Here is a 26552-nt window from a genome sequence, read left to right on the forward strand (position 1 = left end):
GTCCTTAAATACGGTGCAGTCCCAGGTACTGCTGTGGCTTGCAGAGAAGCGGTCCTACTCCAGCAGCAGGTCACTTCTTAGGTTGCAGTGAGTCCCACTCCAGGGACTCTGGGACAAGATGGGTCCTTGTTCTCGGGCTCCCAAACACGAGGGAGGCTGGCAGGGGTCCTCCAACATGGTGAGGTCCTGTCCCAGCAGCAGATCATCCTCAATGGTCCCTAGAGATGGTTACGGGACAGAGCTTGCCTCTGCCTTTAGAAAACCTGCCTTTACCTCAGAACATGAGGACTTACCCCACACCCCTTTCCTTCTCAATAGTACCAAAGGTCTTTTGAAATGCAGCCCCTTGTTGTGAGGCCTGGCTCTCTGTGTTGGGTGTGCCTCTTGGTTTCTGTTCCAAGGCCAGTATCCTCTGGAGTGGCTGTCCTGCGGAAAGGGTGTTATTTGCCCTTACAAAGAAACAAAGAGAAGCGAAGGGCAATTCTATCCCATACCGGAAGCCAATGGGCATTCTGCCTGTAACAAGTGATGTGAGTAGATCTCGGTATACTTAATGCCGCTCTTAAGGCATTGTTTTGAAGGACCTGAAGTTTGTTGAGGTTTCTTTGGGATGTGCCTATGTAGAGGGTATTACAGGAGTCAATCTTGGATAACACTAGAGCCCTGGCTAAGGTAATGCATCTACTAGGCAAGAGCAATGACCTGCAAGCGTTAATTAGTTTGTTAGTGTAGGCCGTGGAGGAGGCAGTGGCATTCACTTGCTTCCTAAGGGAGAGTGTGGAGTCTAGGTATACCCCCATGGTTTTGATTTCTTTGGCCACTTTGATTGGGTTTCCATCGATATTAATGGAAGCATAGCAGGGGTATAATTTGTTCAGGTGGGTTTGGGAGCCGGCAATCAAGAGCTTGGTTTTGTCATTGTTGAGGCAGAGGCAGTGATCTGCCATCCACGCCTGGATTTCCAAGTAAATGTCGTTAATCCTTTTACAATCATCTTCATAGCACCCTGAGAGTGTGATGAGAACTTGGGTGTGGTCAGCGTAATTCGTGTATGTGACACCCAGATTATCAAGACGGTCAAAAAGGAGCTTAGTGAAGATGTTGTAAAGCGTTGGTGAGATGCACAAGCCTTGCGCTACGCCGCAATGGATGGGAATTGGGTCCGCTGATGCAGAAGGAGCGAAGACCCTAGTGGTGCGTTTGGGCGGGAATGATTGTATCCAGGTGGAGGCGTTGCTGGAGAAGGCAGCTGCTGTGGATAAGTGTTCAGTGAGGATCTGATGATCGACAAGATCAAATGCTGCCCATATGTCTAACATCAGGAGCATGGCAAGCTTATCATTGTCCTTATCCTCATCCATTTGGATTTTAAGGTCCAGGGGGGCTGTTTCCGTTCCATGTCTTGGCCAAAAGCCTGATTGTCTAAGGCCTAGTAGGTTGTAATCCTCCAGGTGTTTCTGGATTTGAAGGTAGGCCTCTAGGATCTTTAGGATGTAGGAAACGGTGGTGATGGGCCTATAATTAGTGGGAATATTGGGCTCTAGGTTTTTTTTTTAAGATGGGCCTGCTTAAAATTGTTGGGTACCGTGCTAGTCTCGAAGGAGGAGTTGATTAATGCCGAGATGAATGGGGCCAAATCCATGGCGCCTTCTTGAATGATTGCCGCTGGGCAAAGGTCTCCTTGGCATCTGGATGGTTTGAGGCTTTTGATGATCTTTTCCACTTCATTGGCCGACACCGGTGAGAAGGAGAAGGGTGGGAATTCAGGTGCTATCAGGGTGCTGATAGGCGGAGAGGAGGTGGGGTTAGCGTTCTTGGACAAGCTTTTCTTTTTTTTGCTCAATTTTAGATTGGAGCATAGCAATTGTGTCTGCAAGTGCTTTCTGTATATTAGCGTACCACACTGCGTCTTTCACACAGGTTTCAGATGGTGGTGCTGGGGACTCAAGTTCCCTGAGAATACTGAAGAGCTCATTAGTCTTGGATTTGGCATTGAGAATATGGATATCATAAGTTTCCTTTTTTGCGTTGAGGGTAGCAGATTTATAAGATGCGGCAGCTGCAGTGAATAACGCCTTGTTAGTGGGGTTGGGCAATTATCTCCAAGCGGATTCTGCCGCTCTTTTTGCATTCCGGATGATTTTTAGTTGGGGCGTAAATCATTTGTTAAGGTGGGCAATTGGTTTGACTTTGGTCAATTTAATGGGGGTGATGCTGTTCACATCAGCCTCCAGTGTGTTATTGTATAAATCAACTAGCTTGTTTGAGTCCACGTCCTTGAAGTTGGCTGTGTCTAGAACGTTCTGGATCAGAGGACGAAGACTTTGGAGCGTTAAGTTACAGTTGTTTCTAGCAAGGACTTGTGGGGCTATATGGGGAGTTGGTGTGGTTGGTGCATTCCCCTGGATGGTGAAGGAAATTAAATGATTGTCAGACCATGCAGTGGGAGCATTTTGAAGGATGGTGGTGGAGCAGTTGAGGTCTGCCAACCAATCCAGAGTTCTTCCTTTATTGTGCGTCAGGGTCGTGACACAGTGGTTAAAGCCGAGCTGGGAAATAGTGTTTTCCAAGGATGAGGCATTGAGGTAGTTAGCATCAGAGGGATCTAAGTTAAAGTCACCAAGAAGGATTATTTGTGATCCTGGTTTGGTGTTATTAGTCAGAAGATCAGAGATATCTTCCCCGAAAGAGGAGATGTGACCAGGAGGGCGATAGATGAGGTGCATGAGGATGGTTTGGGTTGCTGATAGGGGGATCTTGACTGATAGTAGCTCCGTTGATGTACAGCTGGTAGCGGGAGTGGTGGCTCTGAGGCCAAGGGACATTTTAACGATGAATGCTACTCCGCCTCCTTTACTGCCCTCTCTATCTTTCCTTATTATTGAGTAGCCATCTGGGAAGGTTAGTGATAATGCTGGGCCTGCTGCCTGATTCTACCAAGTCTCGATAATTGCGAGGAAGTGGAGGTCATTGCTAGAAATTAAGAAATGCTAACCCATTGTGCGCTCCCATCTACCCTGTTGCTCCTCAAATGGTCACAGACTTAGTCTCAAACACTTGCCCTTATCTCTCTGAGCTTGTTAATCTCTCTCTCTCTCTCCCCCTGGGCACACCACTGAACTCTTCCCAGCTTCCTTCATAACTGCAACTACCTTACCCCTATTGAAGAAAGCCTCTGCTGACGCAAACACCCCAGCAAAATATCACCCAGTTTCTTTTATTACCCATCAGTGGAAAGCGGGTGGTCTAAAACTAGATCATTAAGTACCGTGAGGAAAATGGCCTTGGAAATCCACTTCGATCTGGCTTCGTAGTAAACACTCCACCGAAACTGCACTTGTGCATGTCTTCAACTTTCTCTCTAATGATCACCACTCAAAACCTGTTTCTATACTCCTCCATTTGGACCTTTCTGATGCTTTTGACACCGTCGGCCACTGCCCTCTCCTCCTCACTCTCCAGGACATTAGGTTTTGCAAATTTGCTCTTGCCTGGATCACCTTCTCCCTGGAAGGTCGATCCTTTAAAAGGTCTTGGAACTCACAAACGTCTGACCCCACCCCCCTTCCTGTCAGCGTCCCCCAAGAATGAGTCCTTGCACCTCTGCTCTTCACCCTCTATACTTCTGCTCTAGGAAGACTTATCCTTGGCTTTCACTACATTTTTTCTTGTTAACACTGAAATGTATTTATCCTTTCCGTCCTTCACCCCAGAACATCTCGGAACAGATTATGAACTGTTTTACTGCAATTTTGTTTTCTTTTTTTTTATTGTGCAATAGGTAAATTAAACTTTCACCACATTACATAAAAGAATGTGAAAATAAAATTATGAATTAAAACATAAACAATCAATTATGTACAATTCATAGAATGCTAATGCACTTGATAGATTAATTAATCTAATAAAATCACTTCAGTATGAGATCAGACTCGCTTTTGCGCCTCTATCCTTTTGCCCAAGCCGCAGCTACAACAACTATGAATTAAGCTCCCACAAGAGTTTTGCCCAAAATTGGTCACTGGCAATGCCCTCAACATGCAATAGAAAATCGGTGTAACCTTTACGATAGCAGTCCTTTAGGATCATACAACCAGTAAATATGTGTCAGCTGGTCTCTCCTACCTTACAACATAGATGACAAGTACTATCATTAGGTTCAGTTATTTTTTTCCATTTGCTGAGATATTCTCTGGTTGGTAAGAGACTAAAGCGCAAATACATTATGAAGCGCTTTAACTCCAGAAAGCACTTCTTAGTTAAATAACTATGGGTTTAGTACATATGAAAGCCCTGCTGTGAGAATTCAGTTTATCTTTGGTTTGAATGAAGAATATCGATAGTTCTCACCCTGTCACACAGCTTTGCCTTCATTTTAATTTTCTTTTCAAAGTTTGGTTCCGTTTCAAAAATATCCAATTCGAAACCCTGTTCTTCTAGATATTTATGAGTTGTACATTTCAACTCTTGTATGAAGCCATTTTTCTTGCTAATGCCCATATTCTTTCCCAAGAGCCTAAATAGTTGGTTCGAATTATGGTTTGTTTGCAGCAGCTTGGCATATAATAAGACTCTGCACCTGCCATGAGGCCCTCAGTGACATCTGCCCAAATTCCAAGCAAAGTGCCTTGACCGGGGTGGATTTTCAGAGGTTCATGACGATGCGCAGGATCTTTCCTTCAAGGTGGCCGAGCCACTTTACCTGGGTGTTAGGCAGTGCTACCAGAGCATACAATATCCTGGGTATTATAGCTATGTGATAGATTTCAAGCAGGCCCTGTATATTGTAGCCACTGTGGTGGATTCCATAGTGACGAGCTGCCAACCATTTCCTTCAGATTTCAGTGATGGAGCGACCTTCATAGTAACTAGGAGAGGGGGTTTACTTTTACAGGAAAGCCCAGATAAACATATTCATCCACATTTTCTAAGGAGCGGTCCTTTAGTTTCCATCCCTTGTTGCTCTTGGTGAAGCTCTTTTTCCCCCAGCACATAGCTTTAGAATTTTGTGTGTTAATGACCATGGCGTTCGTATCGGCATAGGCCACCAGCACATCCAACCGCTGAAGGCCAATTGGGGTCTGGTCCAACAAGATGATGTTGTCCGCATAGGGAACCCATGGTATGTGGGCCCTGTTTATCTTGAGTGGGAAATTATGTATGTAGTGAAAAATCTGAGGCAAATCTGCCATGTATAGATTATAAAGGATGGGCGCAAGGACACATCCCTGTTTCAGTCTGTGGTTGTTTGTAAGGCAGCTTGGTCTAGGCGGACTGTAATTGAGGAGTCTGTGAACGGAAGTTGGATGAAGAACAGCAATGTCGGCTTTTTTCCCCACTCAGTAAGCTTCTTCCAAAGTAGTGATTGTGAAACAAAGTCGAACGCTTTGCTGAAATCGATGTAGCAGCAATAAAGGTTTGGTCTGCAATAATGTGCAGTCTCTGCAATCAGATATTGGAGGATTGATGCAACGTACACTGCATGGCTCTATGCTGCCTCATGCTGTCTCCTAGCTTCTAATGCCATCCCTACCATCCCCTCTCCTACCCACCTGACTTTCTTGCACAATCATCCAAGACTCACGATCTTGGGGCCTCTTTGATGGGGACCTACAACTGCAACAATTCATCTCTGCCACTGCCTATGCTGCTCCTATTAACCTCCTCAACATACAGAAAAGGTGTCCTTTTCTTACTAATCACTCTACAAAAACGCTAATCTCCACGCTTGTGATCAGCAAATTGGGCAACTACTGAAACCTACTCATTGGCCTTCCTCTCTACTCGTTCCTTCCTCTAGACAAAGTCCTCACCTTTGCTCCCTACACTCTCTCCATGAACAACAGCATTCTTTTCAAGTTCCTTCTCCAAGTCCACAAAGCCTCAGTACCTGTATGATTGTATCTCAGTTTACTCATTTCTGGTTCCCTCTGATCTTCCTCTACACTCAAACTCACTGTCCCATGCACTCCCTGTGCCTCCTCTCACTTGCACTCTTTCTCCCTACTCGCCCTGCTCAACTGGGACCCACTGCCCATAACAATGAAATCCAGCCCAACTCTGGATCAATCACTTCAATGCTCTGCCTAAACTTCAGCTACTTGCTAAATAGGGAGCTACCCCTGTCTTCTCCCCATCCTCCCTACCTGACCCTATCAATGCATCCAGTGACACTTAAGGCTATTTTGTATATTTAATTAATACTAATCTTTAGTTTGAAGCACTTGCTCCCTTAGGTTAAAGTTACCTTTCTACATCACCGGTTTTGTTAGATGCCTTTTGTTTCTGTTTATTTTGTTTGGACCCTGGAATATGTCTTAATTTTGTACACCATCATAATCTGGCATACTACTTGTTTTCATCTTTATGCTATTGTACTGGCACCCCTTGTGGGAGTGTTTCTACTAGCTGTAAATGTGTTATTGTAGGTCATTTCTGATCGAAACTGACATCTGTGGTCTTCAAATAAAAACAAATACAAATCTGGCAAAGTTCTGGGAAAACTTTCTGACGATTGTTTAACAATCTGGCATAATACAGAAGGGGAAATACCATATGCAAATCAGGCGTGATCCCACCCCACAGCAGTACAGGCTGGCCTTCTCATATTAGAATGGGACGAAGACTGTTTTTTAATTTGGTCTTTCTCCTTCTGTAAGGGCATGGCAGCCGAAAGGATGTCTCAGGGGGTTGCCCAGAGATTTGCCAATCTTTTTCTATTCATTCAAAACATTGCAGTCATCATTCTTGAGTATTGCATTAGCTAGCCTGAGTATGACATGTATGCCAGATGTGGGTCTCGAGGTTGCTGTGTCTAGAGACAAGCTACACCTCACTGTTAAGGCCCAATCAGGCCGAAACATGCCTACGGTCGCTTATTGTCTCAGAAGGGATATTACCTAGTAGTTTGGACCGGACTGCCCCTTTTGGGATGGGACCAAGTCGGATTTACATATGGTCTTTCTCCTTTTGCAATGGCATGCCATGCAGAACATCAATGGCCCAGATGGTTGCCAGAGCCTTGCCAATCATTTTTCATTAACACAAAACCTTCTAGCTGGTCTAGGTGGTTGCCTAGGACAATGTCAGTGTTATTTTGATTCATTGAAAACCTGTCTGCAGTCAATCTTCAATGGTACAGAGGGAATCCTACCCAGCCTTTTTGGTGAGAAGTAGAGGACAGCTGGTGACGCAACCTCACACCATGGCACGACAATGGCAACACCCTATATGTAACCTTTACCTCATCCTCCTCTGCTCATAATATGGTGTGGGTAGTTTCAACGCAGCATAATATTCATAATAATCTACCCCTTAAATCATTTTCGGCCTTAGTATAAGTCAGGAAAGAGTTCTGAATCATATATACAGCAGAGTGATTTATCCAGGCCCTAATACTATTCTCAATGAGGGTTCCTCTTTAATATTATACCAAAATGACCAGTGGCATTCCATTTTTGAAACAGTAACTTGCAGCCTTGAAGTTAGGAAACGTTGTAGGGTTTAGAAAGAGGGCGACATTCTTTGGTGTTTACAAAGTGCAGATGTTTGCGAGTTAAATTATCCCCAGTTGCTTTTCCTAAACAGTGGAAGATGGGAGAAAAAGAAGTGTGCTGCTGCCTCTCCCAAGAGGCCCACATCTTGCCAGAAAACTCTTTTTATATACAGGATTATAATCAGGCAGATGTGATGTCACAGCTTCAGGTTAATGATATAATCGGGTAGTTCTGATGTTAGCGCTATATGTTTATAATATAATTACGTAGTTGTGGTGTCACAACGAGGGGTGCACAATATATTTGGACAGTTGTGATGTCAGACAGAATTGTGAGGATATCATTTTTTATTACAGTCTTCTGAGTTTATATACTTGTGTCAATATCATGAACTCAAACTCATAATGGCAAACATGTACACGCTTATGTGTGCAAAAATCCATCTGTATCTCAGTGGGGGTGTGTGTGTGCGTGCGTGCGTGCGTGTGCGTGTGTGTCAGGAGCATGCGAATGCACGTGCCAATGTACTACCAACAGATTCTTGTGGAAGGGATTGCAAAATCGAGCAAACCAAGACAGACTGCAAATGAGAGACCCCCTTTTTGTGGATGAATTAGTACATTCTCCAAGCAGAGCTCTGATGTGAGTTAACTGGCTGGACCACACTGTTACCTCATCCGTCACAATCCAGTTTAACTGCAGCCATTGGCAGTGTAAAGTGTCCGATGTCTTCCATAGGAGGTCCTTCGTGAATGCTTCAAATGCCGAGTTTTCTTTTTTTTAAGCATTCTAGATATACTTGGAGGCCCCACCGGGACGAAGAAGAAAACATGTCTTATATGATGTGCTTCTAGGCAGGGCTTTGTGGCACAGGAAGACACCCTGGCTTGTTGAAGTGATGGTCACACGGTGTCACTGTCAGCGAGCTCCCATGCCTTTCGCACTTGAGTGGCTTCTCTCTGCTGCAATACACGTGGGCAAGGCAGACATTTTGGGGAAGGTCTAAGAACGACAAATTAGGCTCCAAGTTATAAATGCACTTCGATATATTTATTCCAGATTCACGAGACAAGCATTTCATCCATCGTATATTCGTCATAACATATGCTAATCTGTACATTTATGATATTGATATCTAAGTCCAAACTTTCCCTGTACACCCAACAAGTCAGCCTACCTCAGAGATTGGAGGAAATGGGCAGGGGCCGCTCACTTAGCCGGACTGGACCATGAAACTGTCTCAGGCACCAATAAAAAAATGGCACGCAGTTGCATATGGATATTCATTACTTTAGTCACAGACTGTTTGAAGGAGGGGTTTTTGTTCGAATGTAAGCAAATTGTGATATTTAACGAATATTTATTCAGCAACAATGGCCAAAACTACTAGCTGCATAGTGAAGTAACTCACCAAACTGGCCCACATTGGGCAAAAAAGTGGCCTATTTTGACTGGCCTACCCTAGCATTTTGCATTTTTGGTAGTGCCCTATAGGCCAGTCTGAGTCTGGCGGTTCATCTATAATGGGTGCGTGGGCATCCACCCAGTGTCTGTATGTGCGAGGGGGAGCTCCTGCGCCTCCTCGCACATACGGACAGAGCAACCTAGAGCGAGGCATTTCAGCACCCATGCACAGGCCACTGCAGAAGGTACGTTTATCTTCATTTATTTTTTATTTTAATATGTGTATGGATGCGCGTACGCTTGTGTTATGAGTGAATGTTTGGTGGGTGATGGGTGCTCGTATGAATGACAGGGTGATTGGGGGGGGGTGTGTGTGTGTGTGTGTGTGTGTGTGTGTGTGTGTGTGTGTGTGTGTGTGTGTGTGTGTGTGTTTTTGTGTTTTTTTTTTGGTCAGTTGAGCTGATTTTGGCGAGTGGGTAGAGAGAGGAATGCCTTAGTTGCACAAACCCCCTCCCCACCTGCCAAAATCAACTCTCCTTCTGAGGCGCTGTGGAGCCCAGGGGACATGGATGGTATTTTTTTTTTTTACTGGATATCTATCATAGATGTCCAGTCAAAAATATCATGCTTTCCCCCTTGCCCCCCTCCCCCAGCGCCAATAGCAAACTGTTTGGCTTTTTACCCATTTCTTTGTTTAAGGAATGCTCTAAAATGCAACATTTTACCCATTATTTGCAAGAAAATCACAGGCGGAAAACCCTCCATGAACCACAATTGATTGATACGGGCTACCTCGCTAGGCTCGATCACTATGGCATTTTTGGGGGAAATATTTAAGCCCCTCCACTTAAAAAATTCACCAGCTACCAATGGCCCTCAGACTATGTTGGGAACGGGGTGTGGAAAGCCCAGGGACTGTGGGGGGAGCAGGATCAGTGGAACCACTGGGATAGTGGTGGGAGCAGGGTGGGGAGAGCCCAGGGTCTGTGATGGGGTGGGGAGAGCCCAGGGAGTGAGTAGGAGTGGGATGAGGGAACCCAGCGACTGTGATGAGAGCAGGTGGGGGAGCCCGGGACTATACTGGGAGTAATGGTGTGACAGCGCGCAATAGTTAATCGCCATTTGTACATACTGTCCATTTGGCATTTTTGGGGGGCCTGGCCTGGCCAAATTTTGTTTCGGGGGGCCCAGACCAAAAAAGTTTTAAGACCACTGCCATACCTTGTGTGCAAATTCAAAATCCCTGAACTCTGCCCCCTTCCTGTCTTCTGCTATGCACCGGATGCCTGATGAAACACATAACATGATGTTGTATGGTATTAAAGAGCCTAGTCACTCATTTTTCGACTGTTTCAAAAAGCCCTATAGTTTTCAACCCACAAGCCCACAAACACCAACCCTAAACAAGATTGCGTATGAAGGCTGAACCCCAAGTATGATGAACAGGTTAAAGCGACCTTTCTTTTTTTTATTCAAATCCAATATCTACATCTTAAAGGCAAGGGCCAAGATACGCATACACCTTTAAGCGCTTATTACCTATGGACTGCGACCAAAAAGAGGCCCTGGAAAGAATGTTCAAAGTGGCTCCATGCATGTTCAGAAAGCCCAACCCTTTTCAAGTGACAAAATTTGGAAATAAAGTAGGTTATCACACAAAAGAGGCTGAGAATTCCCTCTAGGCCAGTCCTGGGCCTTACTTACAACTATGGGGAAAGCACAACCGGTGAAGCTGGATTTCGAGCAATAAAATGACATCCTGATTTGACCAGAGTTTAATGTACTGAGCAGGAGGGGGTAATTTAGAGGACGAAGATACATTTAAATCTGCCTTGTACACACTCCAATGCCCCAGCTTTCTGAGGAAGAGTGGTGTGTTTATATGGTTTCAAGCTCCGAACATCAAGAGCTCATTATTGGGGAACTGTGCGTGGGTGTTAACTGCCGCTGTAATGAACGTGGCAGTGCGTCCAGGCATGCATGCAGTCAATCAAAATTAAAACGCAGGAGTTAAATGGATTCCTGTTTTAAGTTGAAAATGGCGGCCGTCTCACAGCCCTATGTCTGGACACAAGCCAGCCAGCGGCTGTCCATTGAGATCCCCAAGACCCCGCACACACAGGGCCCTGCTTCCTTGGAAGGCAGTGATTAGTTACTCCAAGCGGACATGCCATGGCAGTCTCGTTTCCAATGTTGCCCACACATACCCTTTCTTTGGCCATTGAGCATTTTCGGAAAACAGACAGCCCACGGGGCCAAGCCGTCGTATTTCAACCAAGACTATTTCCGCTAGGCATTGCGGGCGATGCGTAGTGTGACGCAGCGCATTTCTCACAATAAATGCGCCGCTTGCTAAAGCATCGATATTGGGCGCCTACGTTTGGAGCTTGGAATGATTTTGTATACTAGAGAATAAACGAGTACTCGGTGCCGTTTCAAGAAGCAATGGAGTTTATGTTGCATGGCGTGTTCATGTTCTATTTCGTTTTACTTGTGAGATAATGTCAACATTCGTCAAAAGATACCTCTTCGGGCCCTATATTTTCCATCCATGCAAGTAGCGGGAAAATGGGTCTGCAATATGGGGGGCGGGGGGAGGGCATGTTTCTTGTCATTGTCTCTATCCGAAAACAGCCTCCTCTGGGGGCTCTTCGGTATATATATATATATATATATATATATATATATATATATATATATATATATATATATATATTATCTGTGTGCAATACATACAAACGTGTTTCTGTGTACAGACATCGCGCACACGCACGCATAGGGGAGAGAAAGAGAATAGAAAAACATCTATATGTTTAACTTATTTCCGAACTCAGTCATATATATGTGTACACACGCTAAGTATGCACAGCTATGGCACTTGTGAACTATACACATAAATCGCCGATATTACACATACACACATATAAAGAAACTATTAAAACTAAATATTTTATTTCGTTATCTTGCACACGGAGCATGTTCTCTGAAGTGTTGGGAGGATTCCGAGGTGTTTACCCTCCAATGCACTCGCAGAACACAATTATAACAACGTGGGTGACTGAGGCATATGCCGTTGGTTTTCATATTGGTGACAGACATCTGAGGTAAATCGGCAGATAAGACCCTTACACGTAGCCAGAGGGTCGAGCCCGCGTTCAGGGCTGTCTGTGTGTATGTGACGCCCGGCCTGGGAAAGCCCGGAGAGGGCGGCCTTTGGGGGCTCAGGCCAGGGTGTGTGGGTGTTTTGCAGCTCTCTGCACTGTGTGGGCAGCACGCGATGCCCGCCTCATTGTCTAGCCTCACAGCCTGCACCGGGAGGGAAGGCTCCCTTTGACCTCCCCGCCTCACCGTGTAAAATTGAGTTAGCCAGGAGTCCGTGATCCAATTCCAGGAACAGAGATGTAATCGCTTTACAGCCCGAGCACTTTATGCATGCAGCAAACCGAGGCTCTTATGCACAGGCAGCCCAGCCCGAGGAGCGTCCGCCGCCATTTGCCCCTCTCTGGATGCGTTATTTGAAATCAATACTGGCTAACCGCTATGCCGCGTCTGAAGGAAGCGTGCGCCACGGACAAACCGTGCAGGGATCAGGCGACATGGCTAGGGGTAAAACCACACCTACCACTGAAGTCGTGTTTAAGTAAACAAAATGAAGGTTGGGTTGTTTTCATTCGTTTACGCATTATCGTTTAGACGTGGTGTCTTCTAATTAACAAAGGACTCTATGGCCCCTCCTTGTCCTTTCTTAAAAAAAAAACACCCGTCACATTTTTTTTTTAACGGTTCATTAGTTTGGTATTTTCATCAGAATATTTGCAAACATCTTAAAATCGAGAGTTGAAAAATCCAGTCATCTCTTGCTTGGAATTGGTTGTGTTTACTCAGTTGCGCCTCAACTCGATTTGCTTTTCTGCACTTCTTGGCAATGAGTTTTCCAATGAACACAAGAAAAGCGTGTTTAATGTTAAACCTGTCTTCGGCGCTCAGTTATCCTTCCTACTGTGAGCTCCGAATCGGGTTAAACAATAAAGCGGCACAGTTTGATTTGCGGAAAAGTTTGCCATCGAAATATCACTTGTCAGAAGAAGATCTATGAGGTGAACAGGACTTCGTGCGATTTTTCTTCAGATCTTTGTCTACACATGAATCCGCCTCTGAATTTAAATTAGTTAAAGCCTAGATCGGTTAAGTGCGACAAACAGCTGTATTATGTTTAAAACACGTGTTCTCCAAAATGCACCGTGTTACGTATTATATTCGATGTAATATATTTTCAAAGACCTATCGAAATGACCCTTCAACCGTGCTCCTAATAACAAAAATAACAATTATGCTGAGTATTTCAAATAACCCGTGAGCTGGGGCTCTTGATTTTTTTAAAGTTAACCATAAGAACCCCAGAACGTGAAACCTGGAAGTGAACGAATGCCGTGGGACTTGCACTACAGCCACATTTCTAATGAATGAGGGTGGCTGTCTTTGTACTTGTGCTTCCATGTTAGAATGGTGGCACCAATCTGCAAGGTCACTTGGACCAAATGTGAAAGGGATCTCAAAAAACCTAGCAGGGTGCCACTTATAGTGCCAGGCAAAGGGCCTAACTTACAAACATCTTTTCAATTGGGCTCTCCCATGTTAACATCGTTTAGTAAATCAGGCCCAAAGTACGTCACTTTGGTTAGGCTCGTTTATGAAATATTACAAAAATATACCGGAGCCATGCCTGGCTGCACTCCAAACCCAGGGAGGATTCTGGCTTTGTATGTCACTTAGTTTAGCTTGCCCTCCTCGTTTGTCGCTCAGAAACCCCAATTAAATAAACTCCACTTTCTGAGAAAAATCAATATAAAACAAGAGAAAACATATCAAAGTTGAATTAAACGCATGCGTTGCAGTGTAGTAGTACCCCTTCAAACACACATTCCTCGCCACCAAATAACGCCCCCAAACGGAAAAACAGTTACAAAAGTATCTTTTGAAGTGCCCAGAGTACGTTTTTTGTAAAAAAAAAAAAAAAAAAAAAAAAGCATTTCAATATGTTACAGTCTTACACTTAAACCACTTTGAGATAAGTGTCGCGCCCATATTAGTGCTAGACATACATTCACGAATACAGACTTCCTCAAAGCAGCACAGGTGGGTTAAACATTTGAAAGGAAAGCTCTGACCTGAAATCCTGGCTAAGAGTCGAGTTTGTAGGCAGGCAGGGGCCAGAAGTTGGAAAGCTGCAGCGCTGCATACTAAGAAAGAGCCGGGAAGGGCTGCAGGGGCCGTGTGAAGCGCGCTCTGTCTCGGTGATTAATGGGGGTGAGCGCCGGGTGAAACCCAGCCCCCAGTCACTACACGCTGGCAAAGTGATTTTACAGAACAACAGAACGCTGTTCCGAGTCACCCCCTTCAGTCCGACCCTCCGGCCCATACCCACCACACATAGATTTTAAGAAAAGTAACTTCAGTGTTTTTCTTTTTTTTCTCTTTATTGTTATACGAAACTGTAAAATTTTAAATATTCTTCGAAAAACCCAGTAAAGTTAAAACAGTTGTTGTTTTCAAAAAAGCTATTCTGTTTTTGTGCACTGCAAGTAAACATCGGGTTTAAACATAAATAGGACGTAGAAAATAAAACTTAAAAAATAACATTCTTGAAAATACACTTGAGATCAAATTGGCTGAAAAACTACATACATAAATAAATAACTTCTGCTTTAAGTTGCGATCCTGAGCGCTGGCCACGAAAAAAAATAAATCCTCCTCGGGGAACCTGTTTTTACCAAAAAAGTACCGTAGCACAAAGTCTTCATGGACACACGAGAAAGGGGTATTTCCTGTGCTCTGTTGTGAGGTGTCCTTCCCACGGCAGGCGCCGAAGGCAACACTCTCTGCATAAGAGCTGCGAGGTGGACGTAGTCTGTTAATAACTCTACGCGCTGCTTGACAAAATGAGGCACGAATGCCTAAGCCCCTGATAAATAAGACACTTCGATGGGATTTGCAATATGTTTCATGCACAGCCGTACAATGGCGAGCAATAAATAGTTAATACTGATGACTGGTTAGATTAGAATAACTTGCTCCCAGGCTGTCCCAGGCAGGGCGCCGTCCATTATAGCGGGAAGCTCTGAGCGTCCTAGAGGTGTGTCAGCACTGGGGGCTCCTGAGAGGCCCCCTGAGGCACCTGGTGTGTGTTGAGGTCAGTGTAGGTGGGGTGGGGGTCACAGGGCCCGAGGTGGTGTTTGTTGGGGACCTGGGCCGAGCAGCTGTAGTCCAGGCCCCCAGAGGAGGCATGCGAGACGCTGAAGAGGGGCCCACACACAGGGTCCATGTAGTTTCCACCCAGAAAACTGGGGCTGCCCTGCAGGTTTGTGGGAGCAAAGTTGTCCTCCTCCTGCAGCGAGAGGGGGTCATAATCCGAAGAAACAGACTCGGACCCCCCATACCTCTTGGGGGCCGAGTTGTTCTCATACAAGGGCAGGGAGTAGGCGGCCAGGCCATACATGCTGCCCTGGGTCTTGCTGTAGGCGTTCTCCATGGGCAGGTCATAGCCCACCTCTTCCAACATGGGCCCCTGGCTGGAGTATGAGTGCAGTGGTGGGCTTCTGCTAGGGGAATGCCCCCCGGGGGAGTTGCTCCCCGCTTTGCCCTTGTGGTCCTTCTTGTACTTCATGCGACGGTTCTGGAACCAGATCTTGATCTGTCTCTCGGACAGGCTCAGGAGGGCGGCCATCTCCACCCTCCTGGGGCGGCACAGGTATCTGTTGAAGTGGAACTCCTTCTCCAGCTCTACCAGCTGGGCGTTGGTATAAGCCGTACGGGCCCTCTTGGAGTTAGAGCTTGGTGGGCTTTCATCAACATAGTCATCTCCTGCGGAGAGAGAAAGGAAGCATCAATAGACCGGTAAACTACATTTGATAAGTCGGAAAAATCCACCATTCAACATCTACCTCTGGCTCATCATATACCCATAATAGATATCTGACCTTCCATCCACCCACTCTGATAGAGCTCTGTCTGGTCAGCCACACATTCATCCACTCATAATAGATATCTGACCTTCCATCCACCCACTCTGATAGAGCTCTGTCTGGTCAGCCACACATTCATCCACCCATAATAGATATCTGACCTTCCATCCACCCACTCTGATAGAGCTCTGTCTGGTCAGCCACACATTCATCCACCCATAATAGATATCTGACCTTCCATCCACCCACTCTGATAGAGCTGTCTGGTCAGCCACACATTCATCCACTCATAATAGATATCTGACCTTCCATCCACCCACTCTGATAGAGCTCTGTCTGGTCAGCCACACATTCATCCACCCATAATAGATATCTGACCTTCCATCCACCCACTCTGATAGAGCTCTGTCTGGTCAGCCACACATTCATCCACCCATAATAGATATCTGACCTTCCATCCACCCACTCTGATAGAGCTCTGTCTGGTCAGCCACACATTCATCCACCCATAATAGATATCTGACCTTCCATCCACCCACTCTGATAGAGCTCTGTCTGGTCAGCCACACATTCATCCACCCATAATAGATATCTGACCTTCCATCCACCCACTCTGATAGAGCTCTGTCTGGTCAGCCACACATTCATCCACTCATAATAGATATTTGGCCTTTCATCCACTAAACTATAAAAGCTATCAGACCCTCCACCCATCATTATCTAACTATCCATCTGTATCCCTATATCAAAGTTCCCTGAGGTTAGAGCTGGGCAGGGCCCTTTAGGAGTCAAGCTAGACAGGCTTTCATTAACAGAGGCCTCCACCCCTCCCCCATATAGATATGTTTATGTTTACTATATTTGATATATCTTAAAATGCACCCATTCATCCTTCATCTATCTCTGTTAATCCTTCAACCATTCCATCCATTGTCCTTGACCTTCCATCCACCTATTCATCCACAAATCTTTCAAATCCCATTTCGTTTGTGCATGCATCCATCTATCCATCTATCCGATAGTCTATAAATCTAGGTATCCATGTACCTTTCAGTTACAGTTGGGTGGGTTTTCATCCAAAAAGTCCTCCATCCCTTGTGGGTGATGGAACATCACTGGATATATGTACTACATTTGATAAAGCTCAACATTCCTCACTCCATTGATCTATTAATCAAGTCTTCTGCATGGTCCATTCATTCATCCATCCATTCAGAAATCATCCATAAGTAGCTATAACCCTATTCAATCTACAGAAACACCCACTTTGGCTACAGACAGGGATAGCGAAAGCAAATACATGGAAGAACACAGGTTTCTAGATACACCTGTCTATAGGTAAAGGGAATTGGGAAGTTATCAAATGGGTTTATAACATAACACCAAGCCTTGCATCCACTCTCTATAGATACATAGAGAGGTAGATGGATAACTAGATAGATAAGGCAGAAAACCAGACAGGGGGAGCGGTGGGTGGTCGGACATATCATGGATGAATAGATGAGTGGATGCATTTTCAGACAGAGAGATTATGGCTGGCAGAATGAGTGGGTGAATGATGGCTATACATAGCTTGTGTGTTATGGTGTGTGTGAGAGAGAAAATATGAAAGAGTCCAATAATCAAACCATGTGGATATTGTCTATGGCAATGCCAATGACGGCAGAGAAAGCACGCCGCATGTTTAAATGAGTGTATTATCAGCTAGACTGCAGTAAGAATTTGTGACGAAACCCTTCACCATTGTTTCTGAGGGCCACATGCAGAGCGCAACTTAAAATGTTCAGAGTAAGGGCAGGTGAGCATGTTCTGAGTGGTACAGCGTTAACTTGGTATCCTAGGCACCTAACTAGCGTGGGCACAGTGTGTGCATGCCCGCTGGATACTGGAGTATCTGCAGAGGCCTTCGGGTTCTTTACTTGGCCACTTACCTGCTGCAGGTGGAGGAGGGGTGTGCTTCTTCTGCTTGAAGCTCTGCCTGGTTTCTCGCATCCAGGGGAACACCTGCTTTGGTGCACTCTGGGTCCTGGCGGTCTTACTGGGGCCACTGGGGAGAGCTGTCACTGTGCGTGAGGTGGACTGGGCGCTGGCATCCACACTGGGGGAGGGGGCAAGTTCAGGGGAGGCTGAAGTCCGGTATCCGTTGGTGCCTGCGGGGTCCTGCCCACCCTGCTCAGTCTGGCTAGCGGAGCCGCTGGAGCTGCCCGGCTGCAGGCAGTAAGGCGGCTGGAAGTCGGCGGAAGTGCGGAAAGTTGGCTGGCCCAGGTACCCCATGCCACTGGGCTCCTGGTAGGGACAGTCTCCAAAAGACCCTTGCTGCTCGTAGTAATGGGGCTTTTGCATCTCCCAGCACTTCCACGCGGGAGACCCCCTGGCAAGGTACCTCGACGATCAAGAGGACCCCCCAAAGAAGCACGTGATGGGCGTGCAAGCGGCCACTCCCGGGAGAGAGGGCTACCTGGGCTAGGCTCGCCAAGCAGGCAGCACGCGGGGCGGAGGCATCCCAGAGTTCTGCTCAGCAGAGCGCCTCCTCAGCCATCCCAGACAAGGTGCACGCGGAGGTCCCAAACCTGCTGACAGAAGAACAAAGTGGAGGAAAAAAAACAGGAAATTAATTTTAATTTGGGGGGGGGAAAGGGGCGAAAGGGGGCCACCTTCTGACGTGCTCTGACGTGGCACCTGCAGGGACATTTTGGCTACCTCACAGACATGCAGCGGGACACGACAAAGGACCGGGGGCGCGGGCTGTGCCCGAGGCTTAACAATAAAAAGTTCCTATCAGGTAGGTACTGCCATAATACCCTCAGACCCCCCCCCCCACCCACCCCTGGTTCTGGGACCCCGCGTCTAACACGGGGGCAGTCCGCGCAGAAGGGGGCGGCCCACTCCTAGTGTGTGTATCACCTGCACTCGGGCTTCCTGGCACCATGGGGGCTGCCCGGCTGGAGGGGGCTCTCTCAGCATCTGGGATCGATAACTATGTACCGATGCGCTTAGGGGGGCGGGGGGGGGGGGGCGCAGCGTCCGCTTCTACGGTGCTGGACTTCTGCTACGATTCTAAGTTAGTTACAATGGCTGTAAACGGAACTACCCAAAAATGGCATTCTGTGCCCCCTTTCAGCGAACTCTGCGTTGTGTCATACGCTCGATATGTGTTTAAAACTTCACGAGAGTTCACGTTGTGTTTTGGGGTTCGGGTTTAATAAAGGTGGGATTTGGGGAGGGCGCCTTTTCCTCTTTACGAGGGGTGAGCTTTAATTCGGAATTCAACGATTTCCGTTGAATCGTCAGCAAGAGGCGAACAAAGGCGATTGAAGATTGATTTCCATACAAAGACAAAGCCGGGGAACAAAGCCGAGCGGGCCAGCTTGAAAGATGGATCGAATATTCCCCCAAAGACGTATGCTTTCGGGGTGGCCTGCGGGCTGCCGGATAAAGGTGGGTGGCAGGTAGCCTTATTTATTGAACCATATTTGCAAATAAACGTGAATTATATCTGATTCGTCCTGCCTGCTGTGCGGTTACCGAGGGCTCCAGCAGAGCTGTGTGGCACCTTCCAAGAGACGGCCTGATGGACAGGAAGATATCTCTATGGGGCGGGACCTCCCAAATACAGGTCGACAGAACACACACTTTCCTGTAGTAATGTGTGAAGTGCAATATCACTGTACTGTGGATAATGGTAGAAATGGCAATAATGCAGAAGCGCGTGCAGTCAAAGCTTCTTGGCGTCGTGAGCACAGGGGCGTGCAGCGTTAACTTTTACACCACTTCCTGTGCACGCAAACAGCCCGTTCTCTCTTTCTGAGTTCCCGTGACTGGCCGGGGATGGATTCAATAATCGTGTGTTCTTTTTCCCGTGTGTTTTTAGTCTATTCGGCAAGTGACTTTAGACTAAGACGCTGCCCTTATCACGCCATGTAGCACCGTTGCCTACCCCCCACCCCCCAGCAGGGATCCCAGGGCTGTGTGATAGCCGTGGGCGTTCAGCAGCTCGAGGGGGCAATGCTGTGTCCCTGGCCCCCACATCGGGCACTCCATCAGCAATGCATCACCTGGGGAGGGCTCGTCTCTAGCGCATGCGCTTGGCGAGCCAGGTGAGGTGTAAGCCCCAGAGAGCTGCCCTGGCCTGTGTCTCCTCGGCTCGTGGCTCTGGAATCAGGTGCTGCGGGGCCTGCCCTCGGGAATGGGGAGCGGCCATGTATCTATCCCCCAAGTGATGGAAGGCGATAGCACTTTCGCCCAGGAATTGCCTGCCAACCTGTGCAGGGCTTCCAGGGATGGGTGCTTTATTCTTTGGGCATTTAGGCAGGGGTAATGTGTTAAGGATCATTTTCACGGTGGCCCAGAGTTTGGTAAATGATCCCGGGAAGCCAGCATTAGAGAGAACCGACAATGGCAATCACTTTGTTACACACATCCCCCCACCGCCCCCTCTCCCTCAATACATTATTTTCTTTAATCTACTTTAGAATGGGGCAGTTATAGGGAACTTCGGGGATTTCCCTGTGGGCCTCTTTTGTGTAGTAACCCATTTTATTTCCACATTTTCTCGTAGGAAAATAGATTGTTTTGCTGAAAATGTGTAATATGGAGCCTCTTTGACAATTATTTCCAGGTCCTCTTTTGGTTCCCAGTCCACTCCTGGAACGGGGGGATGGAGAGGGGTATTTGACTATCGCATGTTTTGGACTACAACTCCCATGACCTCACACCGTTGACTCTGCCGGCTCGGGCTGATGGGAGTTGTAGTTCAAAACATTCGGTGAGCCAAATGTTGCAGCCTTCCGAGTTAGAGCTACATTGTGACGAATCAGAGTTGGAGGGGGATGTGGGGGGGGGGCTAATTGCGCTATTTCCAGGGACAGCTGGCGGAATCCCCCTTGTTCCTTGGATATGTGCAATCTAAATCCACTCCCATAAGAATAAGACACAACCAGGGAGACGCATTCCCGTTTCGAAAGACATACACTGACTGTAGTGTGTATTGGGAGTATGTGGGGGGGGCGTTTACAGAGCGAAGGGCCACTGTTTTCATTGGTCAGAAAATGACAGATGTACGCCAGTATACTGCCCGAGTTCCCCAAGCCCAGTGTTAACTTACATATATATATATCAGTCCCAGCTGACGGCCTAACAATGCCAGCGCGTGCTCTCCTGCCCCGTCCATACACCAATCCATTCAAGGCAGCCTTCCCCCGGCTCAGCCCACGGCATGCCCAGTTCACCCAGACCTCCCAGTTCTCGCCACCCGCTCTCGTGCAGTCCTGCGCGGCTATCCTGCATCGCCACCTCCCACTTTTCCCTTCCAGGCCGCTCTCCGAATGGCCTCTTCTTACATTCGCTTCATAGTTGCCATTACATTTTTAAAACCCAGCAACCCGTTTCCCTCCCAGTGCACTGCAGACATATTAAACACACCTTCACACTGCATTGGCACGCCCTCGTGTGACCCTCTGAACGTTGTAGGCGCTGTACTGTTGCTTCGCTCTACTTTTGGGTACCGCTTTCCTGGCAAGGCCCTGCCTTGCAGGGGGTGCCCGTGTGATTCCGCCCTGCTGTGCAGGCGACTCTACATGCAGCATGTCATGTGAAGTGCACGTGGAAACAGGGATCCTTCGGGCGAACATTAAATCATGTGTGCCCCACCCCGGTTCTTCCACCCTAAATCAGGAAAGTCACATAACTGATTTAATGGGAGCTCTGCCACCCCCCTCAAGCCCCCATAAGTATTTCTCATTTTGTTCAATAAAACATTCACTGCAGACCATAACCAAACGAAAAACCGCCCCCTTATAGCGTCTTTACACATACACGATAACAAGGCAGTTCAAGGTGCCAACCCCTGCCCCTCCACACACTCACACGCACCTTAAGTGGCATCCTTAGAAAAGGATTAACGAATGCAAGCATTCAGAAAAAAGCAATGGGGGGGGACACCACAATGCAAAGTTCACCATCGACCCTTCATTTTTAACAGCAATCCGTTTAATTTCGCGGAAAATTGACATTTTATAGCTATTCTGACCCCCCCCCCCCCCGCACCCCCTCCCCCCAATCAACAATCACAGTGCTCCCTTTCTGGCCCAGGTGGATCCCAGAACACTTTTGAGTGGCACTTAAAACACCTGACTGCGTGCGCGATAACTGCCCCGTCCTGCCCTTGAGGGGTGGTGGGGTGTGGCTGGGCACAGGTCCATGGGTATTCTTCCATGCTTCCCATTACCACCCTCTCTGAGTCCCCTGGAAGCTTGTGGCAGTGTCCAACAGGGCTGCCCCTCCCTTCTGACAGACCTGCTATCCCCCCCCCGCCCCCTCCCACCAGTGAAGGTATACTGCAAGCGCTCCGACCTGGGCAAGGCACAGATCACCTGCAGCAAATGCCCCCCACCCCCAGCCCTGGAAAGATTCTGCGCCTCAGCATTTCGTCTGCCCAGTCCTGGAGCAGAGCGTTTTTTTGTTTTTTTTAAAGGAATCTCCGGCAGCCTCGCCTGTCAGGCGGGAGCATCTCCCAGCCTTCAGCGGCAGCAAATCCCCGTGAACTCCGTTTGAACCGAGATCGGGATCGTAAATCATCGGCACCAGGAAAAAGAAAAAAAAAGGCCTGCTGTTTGCATCTTGTGCCGGTCCCCCTTACCTTTAACACTTTCACGAGGGAGGGAGGGCGCTGCTGCGGCGGAGGTTCACATGCTTAATCTGTGTAGCAGCAGCAGGGAAAAGGGAGGCGGGGCTGGGGGGGGGGGGCTGCCTTGGGGGGGAGGGGACCCAGCAAGCAAACACATATCCTACATATACCAATCTCTCTCTCTCACTCTCTCTCTCTCTATATATATATATGTGTGTGTGTCTGTGTGAAGAGAGACAGATAGGGACCAAGGTATTTCGATTATAAAAGGCTATTTGGGAGGGGAAGGGGTATATCTCCAAGGGAGACTGGGGGCCAGGAGAAGGCTGTTCTCTTTATTTTTGGTTCGGCAGAGGTGGAGGGAGTTCTGGGGAGTGTCCGACCCAGTAATGCCCACCGTCAGAATAGCCAAGATGCAATCAGTGGCAGGAAAAGGCGCATTGATTAGTGCAGAGGAAATAGAGTTTTTAATGCCTAGGTAGAGATTTGTTTACGTGGGATCGATGGCCTAGTGCTTAAAGCATCTTTGAGGAATAAAAAGAACAACATTAGTACCCCCCTCCCCAACGCAACATTACATCATAGAACCCTCATGTGAAAACATGGCGTGGCTGACCCATGACAGCGTACATTTGCTGGGAATTCGCAGGAGTACTGTCATGATTTTTAGGACAGCGGGGATTAATGAATGTATTCATTTACTGAGTGCTCAGGCCAATGTTGCCAGTTTGACCCCCCAGCTTGGTCACTTGTATTTTCGCCATTCCTTGAACGGAAATGGGTGTTTATTCGCGCGTAACGACTGTCCCCTGCGCCTCCTTCCCTCTCGCCTCGCAGGTCGTGATTTATGACGTCCGTGCCCACATGACAAGCACGCTCTCAACAAAAATGCATGCACCGCTGGAAGGCTGCAAAAGTTTGGGTGCAGACGGGGGCTGGGGGATGGGGAGAAACAGGCTCCACTAATTTAATATGACAAAATCGGATGATGAATATAGATATGCTAATTCGCAATGCGTTTTTTTTCCTCCCTGCAAAATGTAACTGTAAGTTAATGTTCCCCGGCAAAGTCGAAAGAAGCCTACACGGGTCCGGTTAATGGGCTTAGGTATTAGCTGCTCCTAACGACGCACACACACACACTTGTCTCTGTGGGCTGAGAAGAAGATTTATGGTGGGTTTGCCTTCTGCAGCTGTAAACAAGGAGACGAGGCAAAACCCGGGCCTGCAGCCACTTAGCACCTCCAGGAAGCCTTTAAAAAGGCCCGGCCGTGGGAGCAAGGAATCCGCCAGCTCGGCAACTTTTGCAGAATGTCTTCGCCTTGTTGTGTTTTTTCCTCTTTCTAGCATTTTCTTTCACTCTCCTTCTCGCCTCTGAACCCCACGCTTGAATGGTCATTACACGCAGGTACAGGGGGAGTTGGGGTGGCTGCCACCGCCCACGAGGAGCGGAGGAGACTGGGAGCAAAACTTCGCGAAATGGCTGACAGACATTCTTGGATGTTGAAAGGACAATTTGGGCAGACAAACGGTAACGGGAATTCTGAGGAAAACAAAGCATTTTGACTTAAGCGACTATTTGACTTCTCTTTATCGCAGAGGAGAGCATCGTTAACCCCATGTACTTCTTCTTGTTAACAAGTTATCACGGTTAAGCTGGGCGAGAGCCCTGGGAAGACAGGCGGGTTTGCAGCCAGAAGCCTGGGTCGGTAACACGGATGTAATCGCAGGAGGGCTGGGGTTATTCGCACTGAGGTGGGGAGCTGCTTTGCTGGCCAGAGGGCCCATTTGACTTTTAGGATTTCTTATTTCTTTCCCTGCTCGGCGGGTTGATAATATAGATTGCACCGGGGCCGACGAGAAAGCAGGCTTCAAACGGGCGGGGAAAAATCCCCCGAGAGCATCAGCCCGACACCCGCCGCGAAGCACCCAGGCCTAATACAGGAGGACGAGGAGGCTCCACCAGAGCGAGCGCGCGCGCACTTTCCAATATTGCAACATTATCTATCCCCGTTCATTCCACCCTGCAGCTAGATTTCTCATGTTTTGCACCTGGTCTAAAAAAAAAACAGTTTAAGTTTTTATTTAGAAATCATGTCTCCCAAAATGGTCTTCGTGTCAATAATAACAATGAAAGCACCTCAGCTCGCTTGGCTGGGCTCCCTTATCAAACAAAACGAAAACAGTAGGGCATACTGCGAAGCGCTGACAGAATACGAGAGAGAAAAGGAAACCGGTCAGCATTTCGAGCGTCTAAACTTTGCTTGTAAAAATGAAAGCAGATATTTTTGTTCGTTTTTGAATTGAGGGAATTGTCAAGGGCGTGTGCCCTCGTATCCCACCTTTACGCCCCCAAAGATCACTAAAGACTCACTTCTTTGTGTCAACGTCCAGTAGGCAATGTTTGCTCACCCGCGTGCACAAGAAAGCTCTTTGCCAACACGGAATGGCCTCACGGGTTGCCTATCGGCCCCATATCCAGGCAGGTGCCCACCTCGCGACGAGAGGGCTGCACCCGGTGCCCACCTCGCGATCATTCGGCTGCACCGGGTGACCTCGGGTGCCTCCTTCCAGTATTCCTGCACTGCAGCTGTGAAAAGCGACGGCTTCCGGACCCCCGTGTGCAGCCAGCTCCCCACACGCGAAACGGTGCCCATACGCCGATTTATGACCTCACTGCCAGTGTCTCCCGGGTGCCAGGACACACACATTTCGAATTCATACGCTGAAAAGAAGGCCCCTCTTCTTGTGAGAGAGTTGGGTGCCCGTGTGTTGCTAATTTCAATGAGGGGGGAAACGCGCCCTAGTTCCCAGTAGCATAAAATATTTAAGCCGAGTCAAGCCGCCTATTTATTACCAGTATATAATTCACAATTATTGTGCATTAATAAAGCCGTAATGATAAGCTCCATAGAAAAAGCACGCTCCGAGTGCCATTTTTATGGCCGCCCTTATCGTTCTAATGACCTTTAGATCAACAGAGCCATAACTCATTCCTTCTCAAGTGCCTTAAATATGTCCCCAGGTTTCCTCTCCCCTCCGTCCTCGCGAGCTCTCACACACTCGCACACACACACAGGCACACACAGGCAGACCCACTCACTTGTAGAGGCACCGGGTCCTCACGCAGAAGCAGACGCGGCGTCCGGAAGGCGAAGTTTCTCGGAGAATGAGATGGCCGATCTGTTTTGGGCGGAACCTCGGAGCTTTTTGGTGTGTTTTTGAATGAGTTCAGATGCGACAAAGGCGAGCAAAGAAGCCGCGGACCCAACTCCCGAGGCAAGCTGTGCTCCTGGAAACGGCATAGCCTACTGCCAATTCCGCCATCCACGTGATGAAATCCGATTTTTCCAGTTTGCTCGATTTTCCTTTTAATTTAATTTGACTAAGACACCCCACCCCTTTCAAAGGAAATCATCAGCGAACGATACCGTATCATTTTTTTTTAATTATCTCAGCAATTTGTTTTTTGGAGGGGGGCCTCTGGAAGAATTGACATGCCCCCCACCCCCTTTGTTCTGCACTCCCAGCTATGCCGGGGCTTTGGCAAATGCACACATCTCGGCTACTTACACACCCAATGGGCTCGCGGCTCCCAGCGATAAGAGAAGCACCCAGAGCCAGGGAGCTCACTCAGCGAGCCTGTCGTGCAGAAATGCTTGTTGGTTCAGAAAGCTTGCTGATTGACTATCGCGGTTGCGAGGGACTTTGTGAGTGTGTGGTGTGTGGGGGGGGGGGGGGGGATGAGGGAGGCAAGTCGGGTAAAGTCCAGGTTTTCAAGAAGTTGTGTCCCGCTTGGCAGACTCCTCCTACCCCCCAGACACACAGCAACGGGGCAAGGCGTCATTTAAATTGCTTTTCAACTTATTTGTAGTCATCAATGGTGCGATATGAACATTGCCAAATAAAGTTTCCTTTTTTCCAAACATCACAGTGCCTGTGTGATTTACTCGCGTGTTCTCTTTTTGTTTGAAATCATCATGTTTAAAACAGGCACCCCCGTTAACGATACAAACTTACTGCAGAACACTTATTCACCTGCAGGAGGAAACGACCCCAAAACAA

The 26552-nt window shown here is 47.7% G+C and overlaps 1 protein-coding gene and 1 long non-coding RNA gene across 5 annotated transcripts in view; both read right to left on the minus strand.

Annotated features, from left to right (window-relative positions):
- LOC138582186 (uncharacterized) overlaps positions 1-14207 on the minus strand; it is a 101466-nt gene extending 87259 nt beyond the window's left edge. Inside the window, exons 1-2 of the long non-coding RNA XR_011304965.1 lie at positions 14069-14207; positions 8169-8498 (exon numbers count right to left, since the gene is read on the minus strand). This is a non-coding gene — a long non-coding RNA (uncharacterized lncRNA). The remainder of the gene's footprint in view (positions 1-8168; positions 8499-14068) is intronic.
- Positions 14208-14369: 162 nt separating this feature from the next.
- Positions 14370-26199, minus strand: LOC138582185 (homeobox protein Hox-D3-like). 4 transcript variants are annotated; one of them, XM_069653260.1, is made up of 3 exons: positions 26065-26199; positions 17794-18432; positions 14370-15761 (listed from the first exon to the last, which is right to left on the minus strand). In XM_069653260.1, exons 2-3 carry the CDS (start codon positions 18203-18205, stop codon positions 15028-15030), a joined length of 1146 nt encoding a protein of 381 aa, XP_069509361.1. In that variant the 5' UTR covers positions 18206-18432; positions 26065-26199; the 3' UTR covers positions 14370-15027. The 4 variants fall into 4 exon arrangements, with proteins under 4 accessions (XP_069509361.1, XP_069509358.1, XP_069509360.1 ...); XM_069653257.1 differs by having other exon boundaries at positions 17794-18435; positions 26061-26199; XM_069653259.1 differs by lacking the exon at positions 26065-26199 and adding an exon at positions 25591-26046.
- Positions 26200-26552: the final 353 nt, after the last annotated feature.

Source organism: Ambystoma mexicanum, chromosome 3q, assembly GCF_040938575.1.
Source record: "Ambystoma mexicanum isolate Mex_15411 chromosome 3q, UKY_AmexF1_1, whole genome shotgun sequence".
Lineage (NCBI taxonomy): Eukaryota > Metazoa > Chordata > Amphibia > Caudata > Ambystomatidae > Ambystoma > Ambystoma mexicanum.